The sequence below is a fragment of the Fundulus heteroclitus genome, chromosome 20 (assembly GCF_011125445.2).
Source record: "Fundulus heteroclitus isolate FHET01 chromosome 20, MU-UCD_Fhet_4.1, whole genome shotgun sequence".
Classification (NCBI taxonomy): domain Eukaryota; kingdom Metazoa; phylum Chordata; class Actinopteri; order Cyprinodontiformes; family Fundulidae; genus Fundulus; species Fundulus heteroclitus.
This window is the reverse complement of record NC_046380.1, coordinates 4,556,856-4,573,716: the sequence shown is the minus strand read 5'-3', so window position 1 is coordinate 4,573,716 and position 16,861 is coordinate 4,556,856. Positions and strand designations below refer to the sequence as shown.

Genomic DNA, 16,861 nt, shown 5'->3' with positions numbered 1-16,861 from the left:
TGATACTGAAAAAGATGAAATTGGTTTCCCATAATTAAAAACTTAAAGTTTCCATCTGCATCAGCCACCTGGACCAAATTATTCTTGAAATGCTGTTGGGGGGCCACCCAGAATCAGTCCAGGGGCCACAAATGGCCCCCCTGGGCCTCCTTTTGGACATGCCTAGTCTAAATATACTGCCAACTAGTGGTGCGGCGAGGGAATTACACAGTTCAACTCAGGTTCATGATTAAAAGTTGTCGTATAGATGTAGAAACGAAACAGCAATTCAGTTTTCATGGGATCTTTGTCGTGTAAACGGGGCCCAAGTTTGAAACCAGACTCACACTTTTTGGTTGTTGCAATAAAAAAAAAAGGAAAAAAAAAAAAGATGTGAACAAGCTCTGCTCATTCTGCCACACAAAAAGCTTTTTGTTGGCTGGACCCTTGTGTGTTCGGACCCCCGCTGGGACAGCAAGGTAGCTTCAATCACATGAATAAGGTGGCAATGCTGCTGTCTGTCTGTCGTAACACAAGTGTTTGTTGAACAGACCCCCCCCCCCCTCCCTCCAATTACCAGTTTCCTGAAGACGGATAATGCTTAACGACTTTACGCAGCGTCAGAGGGGGGGAGGTGAGAGTAAGCACTCCAAATGTCACGCAAAACAACCCTCAATTTACTCCAATAGCCCTTTTCCTTCCAGTTGAAAGAGATGTTTCCTCCCATTGAGGAAAGCTTCTTTGCTCAATCTTTGTCCTGTGAAAACCGAATTTGAACTTTTGCTTTTGGACTAAAAACCAACCTGGTGCTTTTCATGCTCAAAGACGTTTTAGAAGTCAAACAGACACAGAAAAAAAGAGCTTTCTTCTTTCCTGTTCCCAGGTGTTTTTTTTTTTTTTTTTAACAAGTAATTACTGTTTTAGCTCCATCTGCCGCCAGAGCCTAAGGGCCAAACAGACAGAGACACATCAGTGAACCACTGGCTGACAATAAAAGAAGCTAAACACGAGAGAAAAAGATGGCAAACGATGAAAAGTAAAGTCAGATGGACTGAAGAGCAGCTGTCCGACCTCCTGCTGATGTCTCTCCAACAGACCACTTTCTAGAAGGATATAAGTGCAACATAAACACAGGAAAAACAAAAAAAAAAAACCTAAAGATCTGACAAGAAAGCAGAATTTCCCTCGGGAATCCCCGAGCCACACAGACTCAAACCCGGCTCCTGTTGTAATCAGACAGCTAATTGCAGGCTCACTTAACTAAAACGGCAATTAATCAGAGCAGAGGGTGGGAGGGGAGGCCGAGAGGGAGAAGGATTGGAGGAAACAGAGGGAGAGGTAATGCGAACGCCTGCGGGGAAAAGACGAAAAGTAACGGAAGGTGGAAAGAAGAGATGCTGGGGATCTGATTAAACAGGAACTCCCTCAATTACAGCTTTTAAGGTTCACGTAGCAAGACTTCTCCTCTCCCTCATTTTGTTTAGAGTGACCGGACCAGCTCCAGATGTGGGGGAACAAATTCCCATCTGACCTCTAATCAGCGCGCCGCTAAACAGCAGAGGTACAAACAGAGAGAGAAACCAGGATTAAAGCTGGATTAAGGAGACCTGCAGCGGGAATCATCAGTAACGCACCGACTCCGGTCCAGATCGTGTTTGTTAGTCCACCCGAGATGCTCTGCTTTCATTAACAAATTCCAAACGGCCACATTTTTACAAACTTCATGCACATCTGTTTGTGTTTAGGCAAAAAAAAAAAAAAAAAAAACTCTTTCACAACATCATTTTCCAGCACAGTTTCTGCAAAATCATTGAAAATGTGAATCTGATCTGGATCATACAATAAACGATAAGCCTGCTTTTCAAGGACAGGTCAATGGCTAAGCATTTAAAAATCTAACATTTTTATACAGAGCCTTGCGAAAGTATTCGTGCCCATTTTAACTTTTCATAATTGTGTTAAATCACAACCACAGACCTCAGAGTCTTACTTTATGGTTTTATGTGATAGTGCATTACGAAGCAGTGCAAAAGTGTAGCATAAAAGGTGGATAACACGTGCTTCTCGCAATTTATTACCAATAAAAATCTGAAAAGCACGGTAAGCATTTGCATTCCCATAACTCTGATGCTCCCATATAAAATCCAACGGGACCAATTGTCTTCAGAAGTCTCCATATTATTAAATAAAGTCCAACTGCGTGCAATTTATTCTCAGTATATCCAGCTGCTCTGCGAAGGCCTCAGAGGACCGTCAGAGAACATAAACGAACAAACAGAAACGCTGCAGACGGGCCACGGAGAAAGTTGTGCAGAAGTTTCATCTGAACAACGGAGGAGGAGGATGGCACACATGCAAACCAACCGAAACAAGCTCGTCCTGCTAAAACGACGAGCCAGAGAAGCAGCCAAGAGGCCCGTGGTTACTCTGGAGGAGCTGCAGAGATCCACAACACAGGTGGAAGACCCTGGTGACAGGACAACTTTTATTTGAGCACAAATCTGGTCTTTATGGAGGAATACAGAGGAGAAACTCACAAAAAAAAAGTGTTTCAAGTTGGTCAAAAGCCACGTAGCACTGCAAACACGTAGAAGATGGTGGTTTGGTCGACAGAAAATGGCGTCATATCAGTGGTGATAAAACGCAGATGTCTCTAGTTAATGTTGCAGATCCAGCAGAGCAATGATGAAGCTGAGAGGCATTTTTCAGCCTCATCTCACCGTTCTGTGTCGTCTTCACAGCTCCTGCTGATTTAAGCAGAATGCTGCAGTGGTTCTGAAGGAATCGTTGCATTGTGCCAGTGTTAGCCTACGAATGGAGGGCTGACAGATTGTGTCTAGTCTGCCCTTCATTACTACTGCAAAAACAATTGTTTTAAGAGTAGTTGGGGAATCTTCTGTTACAGCTGTGCTGACCGCAACTGGCTAGTGTTGGCAAGATAGCAGTCCCCTCAACGACTAGGATCCTGGTGCATTAATACCCCTTAACCTGAACTGCATTTATTTGTTTTTATTAAAATAAAATAAAAGTTTGATCTAACCAGGGCGAAATTTATATTTTTCCAAATCACTGTTTCTGACTTATAGAACTTTTCATTCTTTTTGAAAAACATGTTCTGGTACCTAAAACAGGAAGTGTGCCCTTCCAGATGCAGATGGATCAAAACAATCACTGATTAATGGAGAAAAATATTCACTTATTCGTCTCTTACTAAAGTAAACATTAGTGACAGGCCCAATCCGCAACCTGCTTCTAAAGATGGAAAACTTTAGATCGGTTTTGGTCTTTTTTTAATAAGCATTTTACGTGGCTATAGGCAAGGCAAGGCGAGGCAAATTTATTTGTATAGCACAATTCAGTATAAAGACAATGCAAAGTACTTTACATGATTAAAATACAGCAAAATAAAACAGAATAAAAGCAAGTATATATCTATACGATCGATCGATAGATAGATATAACTCAGATCGATCGATCGATAGATAGATATATATAGATAGATATAGATATATACATACAAAGAGCGATAGATAGATATATATACACCTTTAACCAATTAAAATCAGACATTGCTTTTGAATTGTGGTTCAACAGAATCATTTAAAAACATAAACTAATGAACAGGCATGGACAAAAATGATGGCACCGCTAGAAAAGATTCAAAATAATTTGAACTTTTTTAAACTGGGGTGTGTCCTCTAATTAGTCTTACAGGCATCTGCAGGCTTGTAACCAGTCAGTCTGTCTATTTAAAGAGTTACAGGTAGAGACTGAGCTGTTGGGTGACATTGTGTAGATCACACCAGACATGGATGACAGGAAGCGAAGGAGAGAGTTCTCTCAGGTGATTTTATGAAGGATTGATTAATCAATTGATTGGTTGATGGTTGTTTGGAGAAATGGGAATACAATGCTGGTTTGGCGTAGAGAAGAATTTACGCCTGTTACAATGAATCTCATCACCAAGAGCTTTTAAATATCTCTGTAGTGTGCTGGTTTCCTATGTTTCCAAGCTACTGCATTCAAGACAATACTTGACCTGAATTTTCTTTTGTCCTCATAGGAAACATTCTAATAGATATCTTTCTTTTATGAGCTCATATTTAAGCTGCAGACTTTCCTATCATTGCTTTTGTTTGCCTTTAATATTCTGATGACTTTCTGATCAGTCTTTTGAAATTTTGTGCCCCACACCATTTGTTGTTACATGATTCTGAATTTCAGCAGCCGATGCAAAAAGGTGTAATAACGATACATGGTTGGTAACATTGAAAGGCAACACCTTTATTGACTTATTACTTATTTATCTCGGTACATCTGCCAAAAAAAGAGATGCACTGAATGTTTTGCGTCAGGTGACAGAGCATTAACCAATCACAACCAGAGCAGGTTTACTGCCAAAACGTAAAAAAAAGTGACACACCTGACTTGCGTCAGACCCAAAAAAGTTACCATTTCTCCAGAAAGGTTAACTGACGTAAACATATATAAACATATTTAATGCACTGAACTGAACCCCCGAGTACCACATCAGCAGAAGCTTCTGCTTAAGTCAGACTTTAACTCTTCCCCAGCAGTGGATCTCAGGCCTGCAGCAGAACCCTGCAGGAATAATCTGCGCACCAAAGCGAGGAGCAACAATGCAGACCCTGTGTGTGAGCGTGTGTTCAGGAGCAGCCAACCAGAGATTTCCCACCGCAGGAACAAAACCTGCAGCTTCCTCCTCCTGCATGACTGCTCCTCAATGACCCCCCCCCCCCCCCCCCAATCCCAAATCTCCTTCCTCATAACTCCTCCTCCTCTTCCTCACTCCGGAGGAGCCACTCTGATCCCGCTGTGAAGGTTTGTTATTTAAAAAGGCTTTCACTCGCTTTTACTAACAAAGACAGAAGTCAAGAAAAAAATCCTGGCTCCTCTACAAGGGCCAGAAACTGGTGGGGGTGGGGGGGGAGTTGGAGTCATGTGACCCACAGGTAACACCTGAGCAACCAGAGATTTCAGATTACAGGCTTTTAACAAAGATAAATGACAAAGAAATAGTCTAAGAGGACTCTCAGCAGAGGAAGGTTTGGCATGTTACCTGAGGTTAGAGAAGAAAAAAAAAAACAGGGATTTTCCTGAGAAATCCTTTGGGAACTGGAACAAAAATGTTTTACTTTCTGCTGGTTTCCGTCGCCACAACGGCAGAAAGACACACGTGTTTCACATCGGCCGCCCGCCCGGCCGTGACGACCTCAGAGTCCCCCCCTGATGCCAAAAACACGCCGACGCCCTGGAAGACGATGAGACGCGGTAACAGTAGAAACCCCGATTCTAAACGACGGCGGGCGGAGCCGGAGAAAGAGAGGGATGAGAAATCCAGAGAGTCGGATGTGGATGAAGCGAGACGATTTCCTGATTTTCCCCCACGGAGACGGACGTGATCGCTTCAGCAGATTTGTTTAAAAAGAAAGATCCATCATCCTGTCCCTCTGAATAGCTCTGGGACAAACTCCACCGGTTAAACCATTGAGTTAAAAATGTGTGTCTCTTTAAGCGCAACCTGAACATTTCTTCATAAAAAAAAGCTTCAGCATAATCCCACTATGTCAGGAGTGCAAGAAAGTCCTGGACTAATAATAAGACTTTACCAATAAGCAGAAATTAAATCTTTTGCATAAAAAAATTGCGATTTTTAACGTGTTAACATTTATCACAGATGTTTTGGTAACTATCCCTTAGCCAGTTGCCACCAGAGCGGAAACAAATGGCAGGATTTCTCGGTCACACGTTGCTTCTTTGGTCTTTGGTTTTGTACTACCGCCACCCAGTGGACTGGAGGTGTAGTGCAGGTTTCTTTGCAACTTCTGCGTACGTCACTATGCTGACTTAAATACATTCTTTAATACCAATGAAAGCAGAAAGTACACAAATTACCCAGGATTCTTTTTTTTTTCAGGGTAAAAACAACCCGAGGTATTTAAATCCCAGGACTCTTGGTGGAAAAGGGGCGTATGATCTGCTTTTGGATCTGGCTCTATGTATTTGGATAGGGTTGCTGTGGAAGTATGGGGTACCAGGGTTGTTTTTTTAAGAGAGTCTCTGGACCTTTCACACCAAAAGGAAGAGCTATACCCAAACACAAAGTCAGGCTTGTTCCCAACGCAGGTTGGACTCCGTCAGCTCTGCCTCTTGTACGTTAGGTACAATAGTAAAGAGGAAACTGTGACCTTCAATTTGGACCGGAGTGGTTAGCAGCTAATAAAACAGCAAAGATGAGAGCAAGCTCCTCAACGGGAAAGAGGTGAACTACTCTTCAGGTCAGGGGCCAGGCTTTTGGAAGATTCTCAGCGTTTTGGTCCAAAGTTAGGAAAGAAAGGACAGAATGGATGGATGGATAGAAATTGAAATTGAATTTCTATCCATCCATCCAATTGAAGACCCAAGAAGCAAAGCGCTCGATTTACAGGTCCATAATTTGACTTTGGAAAGTGCCTTGGGACGACATGTATCATGAATTGCCGCTATATAAATAAAATGTAATCAAATTGAATAAATGTTTCAACCTTCAGATTTGACGTTCTGCATCGTGATGAAAGGGACAAGATACACGCGATTGAAATTAAGTTCCCACAAGGGTGGACGGACTACTAAAATCGGTTCTGATCCTCCAGAATGAACTGGAGATTATCGCTAAACCCTTTAACGAGGACAATGTGTGAATATGATTTATAAGACAGCGTCTTGTATGACGGCTCAGCGTAGACTACTTGTGGTCTCAAGAAGGAAATCAATCAGTTAATTGCCTTTAATTGAGATTTTGATTTTTTTTTTTTTTTTTTTTTAATGACAGTAGGACTCTAAAGTCTCAAGTGTTTAGGGGTAGGAGTTTATAAGTTCTCACTTCTTCCTACCCCATTTTGAGCATGATAAGTTAACTGAAACAAAAATCTGTATTTTCTCTTCTTTCTTATGCACTTATTGTTACTGTGCACTATTTTATTTTTATATTTGTATCATGTTCGAATAAATAAATAAATAAAATTTCAGTTTCAGCGGAAGCCCAGAAATATAATATCAGCAGAGATCTTTTAAAAATGTGTATTTTATTTCATTTCTATTCCGCTTCTAACCAGGCTAACTCTGTCTGCTGTGTCGGAGCTTTACCAAGTCCTCCAAGTCATTCAGCCGCCTCTCCACTGAGGCTCTTGTTCTGTGGACGGGCTCGGCTCCTTTGTCTTGGACTCCAGCTGGGAACGGGATTCATTGTGTTCTGCTCTACGGGAAACCAACCACTTCAACCAGAACCAGCAGCAGGTGGAGAACCGGTTCATGTGGTGATCCGCCGAGTTCAAGAAGCCAGCAGGGGGAGAGAAAAAAAAACTAATTGCTGCTGCTGTCCATAAAGACTCAGTGGAAAAACAGCAGAGTTGTTCAGATTGGCTTTTAACTCGTTTTAAACCAGCTACAAAGTTACATGTAGGCTGTTTTATCTCCTTTTATCTTGTTATTTTGTGCTGTTTTTATTGTGAAGCACTTTGTAGGCTTTATCCTGCAAGAGCTCCCATATAAATAAAGCTCATTTACTCACTTATGTGAAAAAGAAATATTGCATTCATTTTAAATAAAACGAAAAATTGTACGACTTCAATATGTATTAGACCTAAACCTAAGAATGTGCAAAAATCTGCCTTGAATAAATAAAATTTTCTAGACATTCAGACTCTAAACTAGATGTTTACAACTATACCATGATTGAAGGTTTAGGTCAAATTAATTTAGCGAACACTTATTTTGTTATTTTGACAGCAGGTGTGATGTAATATTAATTAAAAACAGGAAATATGTCTATATATCAGCTTGATTAAAAATTTAATGTAATTTTCATTGTGCTTCACAAAATAAGATGAAACTGGGCTTCTTTTTATTTAATGAACAAAGGGGGGGAAATAAATTACCAGTGGTTTGGTATGTCTGTTCATTACACCAAAGATTGTATTATATTATCTATAAGCTGGACAATGTTCCCTCAGTCAGAAAATCAATAAAACTAAAATAGACTATATGCCTTTTTTCACCTCCGGAATATCGCCAAAATTAGAAATATTCTGTCCAGGAGTGATGCTGAAAAACTAGTCCATGCATTTGTTACTTCAAGGCTGGACTATTGTAATTCTTTACTATCAGGAAGTCCACAAAATGCAATTCAAAGTATTCAGCTGATCTAAAATGCTGCAGCAAGAGTTCTGATGAAAATCAACAAGAGGGATCATATTTCTCCAATTTTAGCTTCCCTTCATTGGCTTCCTGTTAAATCAAGAATAGAATTTAAAATTCTTGTTCTAACGTATAAAGCCCTTAATAATCAAGCTCCATCATATATCAGAGCTCTGATTACCCCGTATGTTCCTAACATAGCACTTCGCTCTCAGACTGCAGGTCTGCTGGTGGTTCCTAGAGTCTCTAAAAGTAGAATGGGAGGCAGATCCTTTAGCTATCAGTCTCCTCTCCTGTGGAACCAACTCCCAGTTTTGGTCCATGAGGCAGACACCCCGTCTACTTTTAAGACTAGACTTAACACTTTCCTTTGTGACAAAGCTTCTAGTCAGAGTGGCTCATGTTACCCTGAGCTATCTCTATAGTTATGCTGCTATAGGCTTAGGCTGCTAGAGGACATCAGGGTCTATTTCTCTCACTCTGCTGAGTTCTCCTACTGCTCTCCAATCTGCATTGCTTGTCATTTCAGGTTTTAACTTTTTGTTCTCTGTCATTTTTCTCTTCATAGAAGGTACACCTGGTCTGGTGTTCTGTTAGCTGTGACATCATCAGAGGAGGCAGATCATCCTCTATTACCATCTAACATAGAAAGTACTCCTGGGTCAATGTGAGCTTCTGTGCTTTCTGTGTCTCTGCTCTGTCTTCTCTAACATAGAAAGTACTCCTGGGTCAATGTGAGTTTCTGTGCTTTCTGTGTCTCTGCTCTGTCTTCTCTAAGCCCCAGTGGGTGGAGGCAGATGAGCGTTCACACTGAGCCTGGTTCTGGTTTTCCTCTCCACTGTCGCTTCATGCATGCTCAGTATGAGGGATTGCTGCAAAGCCATCAACAATGCAGACGACTGTCCACTGTGGCTCTACGCTCTTTCAGGAGGAGTGAATGCTGCTTGGAGAGACTTGATGCAACCTGCTGGGTTTCCTTAGAGAGGAAACTTTCTCACCAACCTGGAGGATCTGATGGAGTCTGACTTTGGAAAGTGCCTTGAGATGACATGTTAATGAATTGGCGCTATATAAATAAAATTGAATTGAACTGAATCAGACGTCAAAGAAAAGCAACAATCAGGAAACTTGTGAAACAGGTGACATCACATCCTGTCATCCGCAGACACACCCTTCTCCAGAAATCACTTGAACTCAGCTTTTACCAGCCCTTTTAAACGTCCTGCGAAAATGTGGAGGATGGCGTTTCTTACCCTCAAAGCATGTTGTGCTTTTGTTCCCCACGCCTCAATTTTCATGGTTTTACCACTTTCTTCTCTCCTTTGTGTCCACAACACAGGAACTGTGTATAAAACATCAGATTTATGGGGTGTTCTTTAATCCGTAGAAACGACTTTGTAGGACGCTCGACTCAAGAGTCAGAGGTTTCCTTAGCCTCAGAGAATACGGGGTTACGGGTGACAAACGTAAAAACGTAAAAGTGATTTGGTGACTTCAGGGACAGATGTTCATCCACAATTCAGACCAAATGTTCCTGACAACCCACTGCGGGTCGACGGTTTCCCTCCCAGGCTCTGTTGGAGGTTTACTGCAGCCGAGGGAGGTCCCTGAAGGTTCACAGACTGCTGGGGTTTTCCATTTTGCTGCACTCACAGTGCAGGTAGGAACAGCCAGAAAACAAGACGAAATAAGCTCAAATAATTCACTAGTTCATTGACCTGATTTTAACGGCTGATGCTGATTTCTTTGTCTTCTCATAGGACGATTCAGATTCTGGCCAATTTCCATTTTCTTTCCAGGGCCCATAATATGTATAAATTTATTATTTTATTCAACAAATAAATATAAAACACTGAACATAGAACCTTAAGAAACTTGCATCTAACTTTAAAAGGAAGGCATTAAAAAAAAATTTTCTGTTATATTAATTAAGGCGATACTGATTAAATATTTTCTAAATAACAGAAAACTGTGTCTGCGTATTGCAGAAACCTGGGAAAACTTTAATCCACGTCGTGCCGAAACTGCTGAAGCCACAAAAGGGACTATGGACACTGAAATTTACTCTAATTTACTGCAATTTACCGTGATTTTCCAAGCTGTATGCAAACGAAATTTCGTTCTGTGCGCACTCTTTGCATGCAGAATGACAATAAAGTTGTCCAAGTCTAAGTTTTTGTGTTGTAAAAAATCTGCTCCAATAAATAAAAAATACATTTAATTTCCTTTTTTTAAAGTTGAAGCCAATAAAAGCACCAAAACACGTTGGTTTCTTCGAAAAGTTAAGAAAGGAGTCGTCGGGTCCTGAAGCGCCTATAATTTAATCGCTTGTGAAAAACAGGCACAGACCAAAGGATGACTCCTTTCAGACATGAAATTACCACAGAGAGGCTGTAATAAGCTCACACCTGTAGCAGAGCCGGCCCTCAGACCCCCATCCTGCATACTTTGATCTGAAAGGACAGGAAGCAGCGGAGGTGGGTGTGTGTGAATGTGTGTGTGTGTGTGCTTGGAGGGGGGTGGGGTTGCAGGAAGGAATGTTTTCAGCAGAGTAAACAGTGTGAAGCTTCCTGCAGAAAACACTTCAAAGCCCCGGAGAGGAAACCGGGATAACGCACACACACACACACACACACACACACACACACACACACACACACACACACACACAAAGCATCAAAGGCAGGTAGGAATCGTCTCTCAACAGGAGAAAACTGAAACCGGTGCACTGGCATTGCACCCGGGCCCATCAGAAACACTGAAAAAAAACCAAACAACCAAAATACACAGCAGCTTCTGCCTGTCAATGCAGCAGCTTTGATTATTCATGAGTTGCCCTGTGCACATGCACAAAAACACGTGCACAATTCACACTGGGATTTCCTGGATTGTGTAGTTTGTGGCATCCGCAGCACGGAGTGCAGCAAAATTCAACAGCTCTCCCAGATACAAGACAACACGTCAGGGCTTCATGCACTGCAAAAAGGGAACTAAAAATAAGTAAAAATTTCTTGAAATCAGTGTATTGTTCCTTGATTTGAGCAGGTAGATAAGACTATTTGCCAATGGAAGAAGATTTCTGCACTTAAATAGGAACAATTCATCTCTAAAATAACATAATTAGTTATCCTGCACTTGAAATAAGACGATGGAGATGAATTGTTCCTATTTTAAGTGCAAAAATCTTATTCCATTGGCAAATAGTCTTATCTACCTGCTCAGATCAAGGAAAATTACAATGATTTCAAGAAAGTTTCACTTACTTTTAGCTCCCTTTTTGCAGTGTGTAAGTCTTCTGGTGCTTATACTGCAAAAAGGGAGCTAAAAGTAAGTGAAATTTTCTTGAAATGAGTGTATTTTTCCTTGATTAGAGCAGGTAAATAAGACTAGTTGCCAATGGAATGAGATTTTTGCACTTAAAATAGGAAAAATTCATCTCCATCAACCTATTTCAAATGCAGTATGTCTAATTATATTATTTTAGGGGTAAAAATACTAATTCCATTGGCAAACAGTCTTATTTAGCTCCTCAAATCGAGGAAAAATACACAAATTTCAAGACATTTTTACTTACTTCTAGTTTCCTTTTTGCAGTGTAAAAACTAGAAATCTGACAAACGTCCCATAAGAATCGTGGAAAAAAAACGCCTGATTCAGTGAGACACTGGTGACTTGGGTTGGAGATGTTGATGCTGTGGATTCACCTCTAAGGTCAGGAGGAACAACAAGACTTGTGACGCTTACATCACTAAGATCAACCTCTACAAACCAACCAACAAACCCTGGAAGCTAATTTATTCCAGAGGTTTCCACCAAATGGATCCGGCTCACTTCGTCCTTTGCACCAACGTTGTGCTCTGATTTCATCTGTGCGTGTACTGAAAGCCCTGTGGGTCGGGTCTCATTGTTCTGGGTCTTCCCCGGGTCTCCTCCCAGAGGGACTCGCCTGGAAACCCCCCAAAAAGGAGGCGCCTGGAGGGCATCCTGATCAGATGACCAGACCATCTCACCTGACTCCCTTTGATGCGGAGAAGCAGCGGCTCTACTTTTGAGCTCCGAGCGCAGCCACTTCATTAAAAAATCCACTTCAGTTTAAATAAAACAACTCACACACTGATATATACTGTATACCGGAGTCCTAAAACTATGTTTTATCCCTGCAGACTATAAGCTGACTATAGAAAATTACTTTAAATCATTGATTTTAGGGGAACAGATGTGTGGACGATAGAAAAAGAAAAGGTAGCAACAAAAGCAAAGGTAGAAAGTCAGGGTTCAGGATGCTCAAAAATAATTAAAGTAAATAAAATAAAAATCACAATGACACGTCTGTATACTACACATTCTACAGCAAATTTAAAAAAAGCAATACTCACAAGAGGATAAAAACATTCAAATTTGTTGTTGATCCTGTTTCTGTGTGGGAATTTTTTGTTTTACCCATCAACAACTACCTATTAGTATTTTTAGTTTTATTTGTGTCTTTTTAGTCTTGTAATTGTTTGAGATCAACTAGAATTGTCCCTAAAAAAAGTTACGCTTTCTGATAAAAAGATCCAAGAAGAAACAGGAAATATCCGCTAAAAATCTTCAAGCAACTTTAGAAAAATCTATTTTAATGTATGTGCTGTAATTTACTATTGGAAGATGAATCCTCTTTCTTCAATAGAGTTAACAAGTCGTGCCTGTTTATACTTTGTTTATTATTATTATTAGTAGTAGTAGTATATAATATGAGGAATGAATCCTGCTTAAAAATGCTTTCTGTAATGGAATCAGGTGATTTAGTTTTTTTATTTATTTTAGAAATAAATCTTTTGGTGGTTAAATATGGCTAAAAGCTGCTGTTAATGATAGAAAATATACTGAATTACATGCAAACTTATTGTATTATTGTTTCTTTTTATTCTTGTAAATGTTTGGGATCTGCTTGCTTGGAGATCAACTAGAACTGTCCTTCAAAAAAAGTTACGTTTTCTGTTAAAAAGATCCAACAAGAAACAGGAAATATCTGCTAAAAAAAATCTTCAAACTCTAGAAAAAAATATTTTAATGTCTGTGCTTTAATTTACTATTATAAAAGAAATCTCCTTTCATCAACAGAGCTAGCCAGTCGTGCCTGTTTATACTTTGTTTATTAGTAGTAGTAGCAATATTATGCAACCATGAGGAATGAATCCTGCATAAAAATGCTTTCTGTACTGAAATCAGGTGGTTTAGTTTTTTATTTTTTTTATTTTAGGAATAACAAATCTTTCTGGTGGTTAAAAGCAGCTGTTAATTATACTGAATTACATGCAAACATATTGCATTACTGTATAAGTACGCACATCGAGAGCATTGTGCAACCCAGAGCCGAATCGTTCGCCTGTCTTCAGCTACCTGGCAAATAAAGGTGATTCTTTAAAACCTGCGCAGGTAGGAAGACTAAAAAACAGTAAAACTAAGCGGAGCTGCGGTGTGTTCCTGCCTGAGGGCCACACAAACAGAATCCCCTCTGCATCAGATCAGAAACAGACTCTTAACCATCTCCTAACTTTGTTTGCGGAACTCCAGCTGCGGAGAAACGCCGTGGACGTTGCGCGTTTTCTCACCTTGTTGCCGTACCGCTCCTGGTTCGCTCGCCTGTTGCCCGAAGAGACGCAGAAAAGTAGGAAAACCCCGCAGAGGGAGAAGGAGAGCCTCCGGGGGGCCGCCATTCCTCTCTCAGGTCTGAACAACTCTGAGCTCCTGACTCCCCACGCAGGTTTTTTACGTGGAGAGACACGGACACGGCTCTGCTGCTGGGGGCCGAGCCAGCGTGGTATGGCAGGACGTTTTAGCATATAATAGATACACAACGACACAGCCGGATAGCTGCAAGGAAGTTTATTTCTCTAACACCATTTAAACGCAAAGTGATTTACAGTAAAATAAACTATCAGTAGCAAAGAAAAAGAGATTAATATAAAAATAGGATTATGGAACTTTACTTGTACATTTACTGTGTATAAATAAAGATCCTGTATATCTGCACCATCAACACCAAGTCAAAAATCCTTGTAAGTGCAAACCTACTTGGCAATAAACTTGCTATGTATGTATATATATATATATATATATATATATATATATATATATATATATATATATATATATATATATATATATATATATATATATATATATATATATATTCATTGAGGAAAACAAGTATATAAGTATTTGAACATCATGCAACTTTGCAAGTTCGCAAGTTCTCCAACTTAGAAGCATGGAGGGGTCTGCATTTGTCCTCTGTGAGAAAAATTCAGAAATCACAATGTATGATTGTTTCTAATGATGTATTTGTGCGTCACTGCTGCAAATAAGTATTTGACTTTGCAAGTGGGAGAACTTGCAAAGTTGCAGGGTCCTCAAATACTAATATTTCATATATATATATATATATATATATATATATATATATATATATATATATATATATATATATATATTCCTTGTCTTCTCCAAGACAAAAAGTGTCCAGGTCTCTAACCTCTGGCCACCACTAGGCTCATGAGTGTCAGACAGTGAGCACAGGGTCGACTACAGGACGTCAGGTTTGGTCAGAGATATCCTCACCAGCAGCCCGCTGGGGTTCACTGTAGGGTTTCCTGCAGTACTGGTCCTGTTCCTCATTGCATGTTGGATACTAGTCCTTCTGATGGGTTCGGGACCTCAGATGACCCTGTCCAGCTCTCCTAGAGCAACAGCCTGTCACTGGTCAAATGCAAAATTACAGAAAAGTAGTCAAAAAAATAAATAAATGAAGAGGGGGGAAAATGTCGGTGGCCTCCATCTGCACAACCATTCCTGCTTTTGCCGTGATGCCCCTTTAATGCCACTGTTGTCAATTTAATTACCACCAGAACAGCCGACGCTGATTAACAGCCCCCTCTACTGCTGAACTGGTCAGATCAAACCTGCAAAATTACAATAAAACATTTAGAAGACATGTTAAATTAAAATAATTCATGGTTTAAAATTGTCTTTACATTTTTATGCCTTCTCCTACAGCAGGGGTCATCAACGTAGCCCTCAAGGACCGCATGTGAAACACAATCCACCACCAAAACTTTATTCTAATCTGTCCACTCCTCTTGTTTATTCACACTTGCATTTATATAGATTTTAAAATGACAACATCTACAACAAAAGTGTTGAACTGTGGCGCCATCTAGTGGTGCAATAACTGAATTACAAACTGCCTCACTGTTAAGCACGTAATAACTACTGTAGAAGTATGGAGGACTCTGACATATTCAAAAATAAATATAGAAATACAGACAGAAAAAAATACATGCTCAATAAGTACATAAGCATAAAATAAATGCATAAAAATACAGCAAATAAATAAATGTAAGCAGTGATTAAATTATACAATGAGACATAAATGTAAATATCTCTCATAATTAGCTTTTTAAAAAGTCATGTATTTATATTTTTATTATAATTGTCAACAATATTTATTAATTACTTAGATTTTAAATGTATTTATTACTGTCTATGTTTTAATAGATTGTCTGTTTATTCTTCCTTTCTACATGTCTACCCCATATATTTCTTCCGCCCTATATATTTATGCCTGGCCTTTGTCCATTTCTGTCTCCTGACAGAAACTGCCTCTCTTTGCTCGGAGCTCGCATTGGCCTGGAGCAGCAGATCCAGTCGGTTCCGTCACGTTTACAGCCAGCTGAATGTGACGTTTAGCCAATCAGAAAGCAAGGTGAAGGAAATCCCAAGAAAACAGCTCAGCTCTGTATCATAGAGCAGCAAATGTAGAACCCCTGTTTGCTCTGTCTCCACTCCTTTAACGCCTTTTCTGTTTATGTGTTTTCTCTCTTAAAATCAGTCCACAAACTAGAGAAGTTTCTCAGTCATCCAGGTAATGATCAATCAAAAAAAAAGTAAAAAAAGAAAACAATTGGACTTTTATTCTGAAGCTGATTACATTTCACTTCCCATCCAGGAAGCTTTCTCAGTTCAAAATGTCTGGAGTAGTGAGGAGTTCCCACCTTTATAGACCTGCAGGTGAGGCCTCGTTAGAGCTTAGATTCTAACGAGTTGCAGTAAATTCACCTGGAACTGATCGCCCCAACAATAGAGAGTCCTGACCTCAACCGACAGAAAGCCTTTGGGGGAAATCAGGGGTTCCATCAGGAATTATGGACCCCCTGACAAAATAATAAAAGTCATTCCAAATCCTCTTATGTACATTTTCTATTTTGGGGCCCCTGTCAGTCAGAATGTCCTAACTTTTCACTCCTTTATGGCTCCCCTGGCCAGAATTAGAACAGTGACTGAGAGCCAAGTCTTCATGTCCAACATCTGTGTGTGACCTCATACATGTGATTCTGGAAGAATGGTCAAAGTTTCTTTGCAGCACCTTGTAGACAGATGAATCCCAGATGAATTGAAAATGTTCTAGCGGCAAAGGGTGGACCAATACGTCACATTGAACCCTATGGATTAGGAATGGGATGTCACTGAAGTTCATATTCGAGTCAGGGCAGGTGAACAAATACTTTTGTCAATATGGTGTCAGCCCCTAACCTGACAACAGCCAGATGCATGTTTCGCTCCGCCTAGCTCCACTCACATACATCTGGGACACGGCTCATTGAAAGTGATTTCCCCAACCAAATTTTTGGTCTGGCCAATCAGG

At 40.2% G+C, this 16,861-nt stretch overlaps 1 protein-coding gene across 1 annotated transcript in view; it reads right to left on the bottom strand.

Annotated features, from left to right (window-relative positions):
* Nucleotides 1-13,937, bottom strand: part of il17rd (interleukin 17 receptor D) — a 49,184-nt gene extending 35,247 nt beyond the window's left edge. The window contains exon 1 of the mRNA XM_012879929.3: nucleotides 13,770-13,937. Within this exon, the coding sequence (XP_012735383.2) occupies nucleotides 13,770-13,874 (105 nt within the window). The 5' untranslated portion in view covers nucleotides 13,875-13,937. The remainder of the gene's footprint in view (nucleotides 1-13,769) is intronic.
* Nucleotides 13,938-16,861: the final 2,924 nt, after the last annotated feature.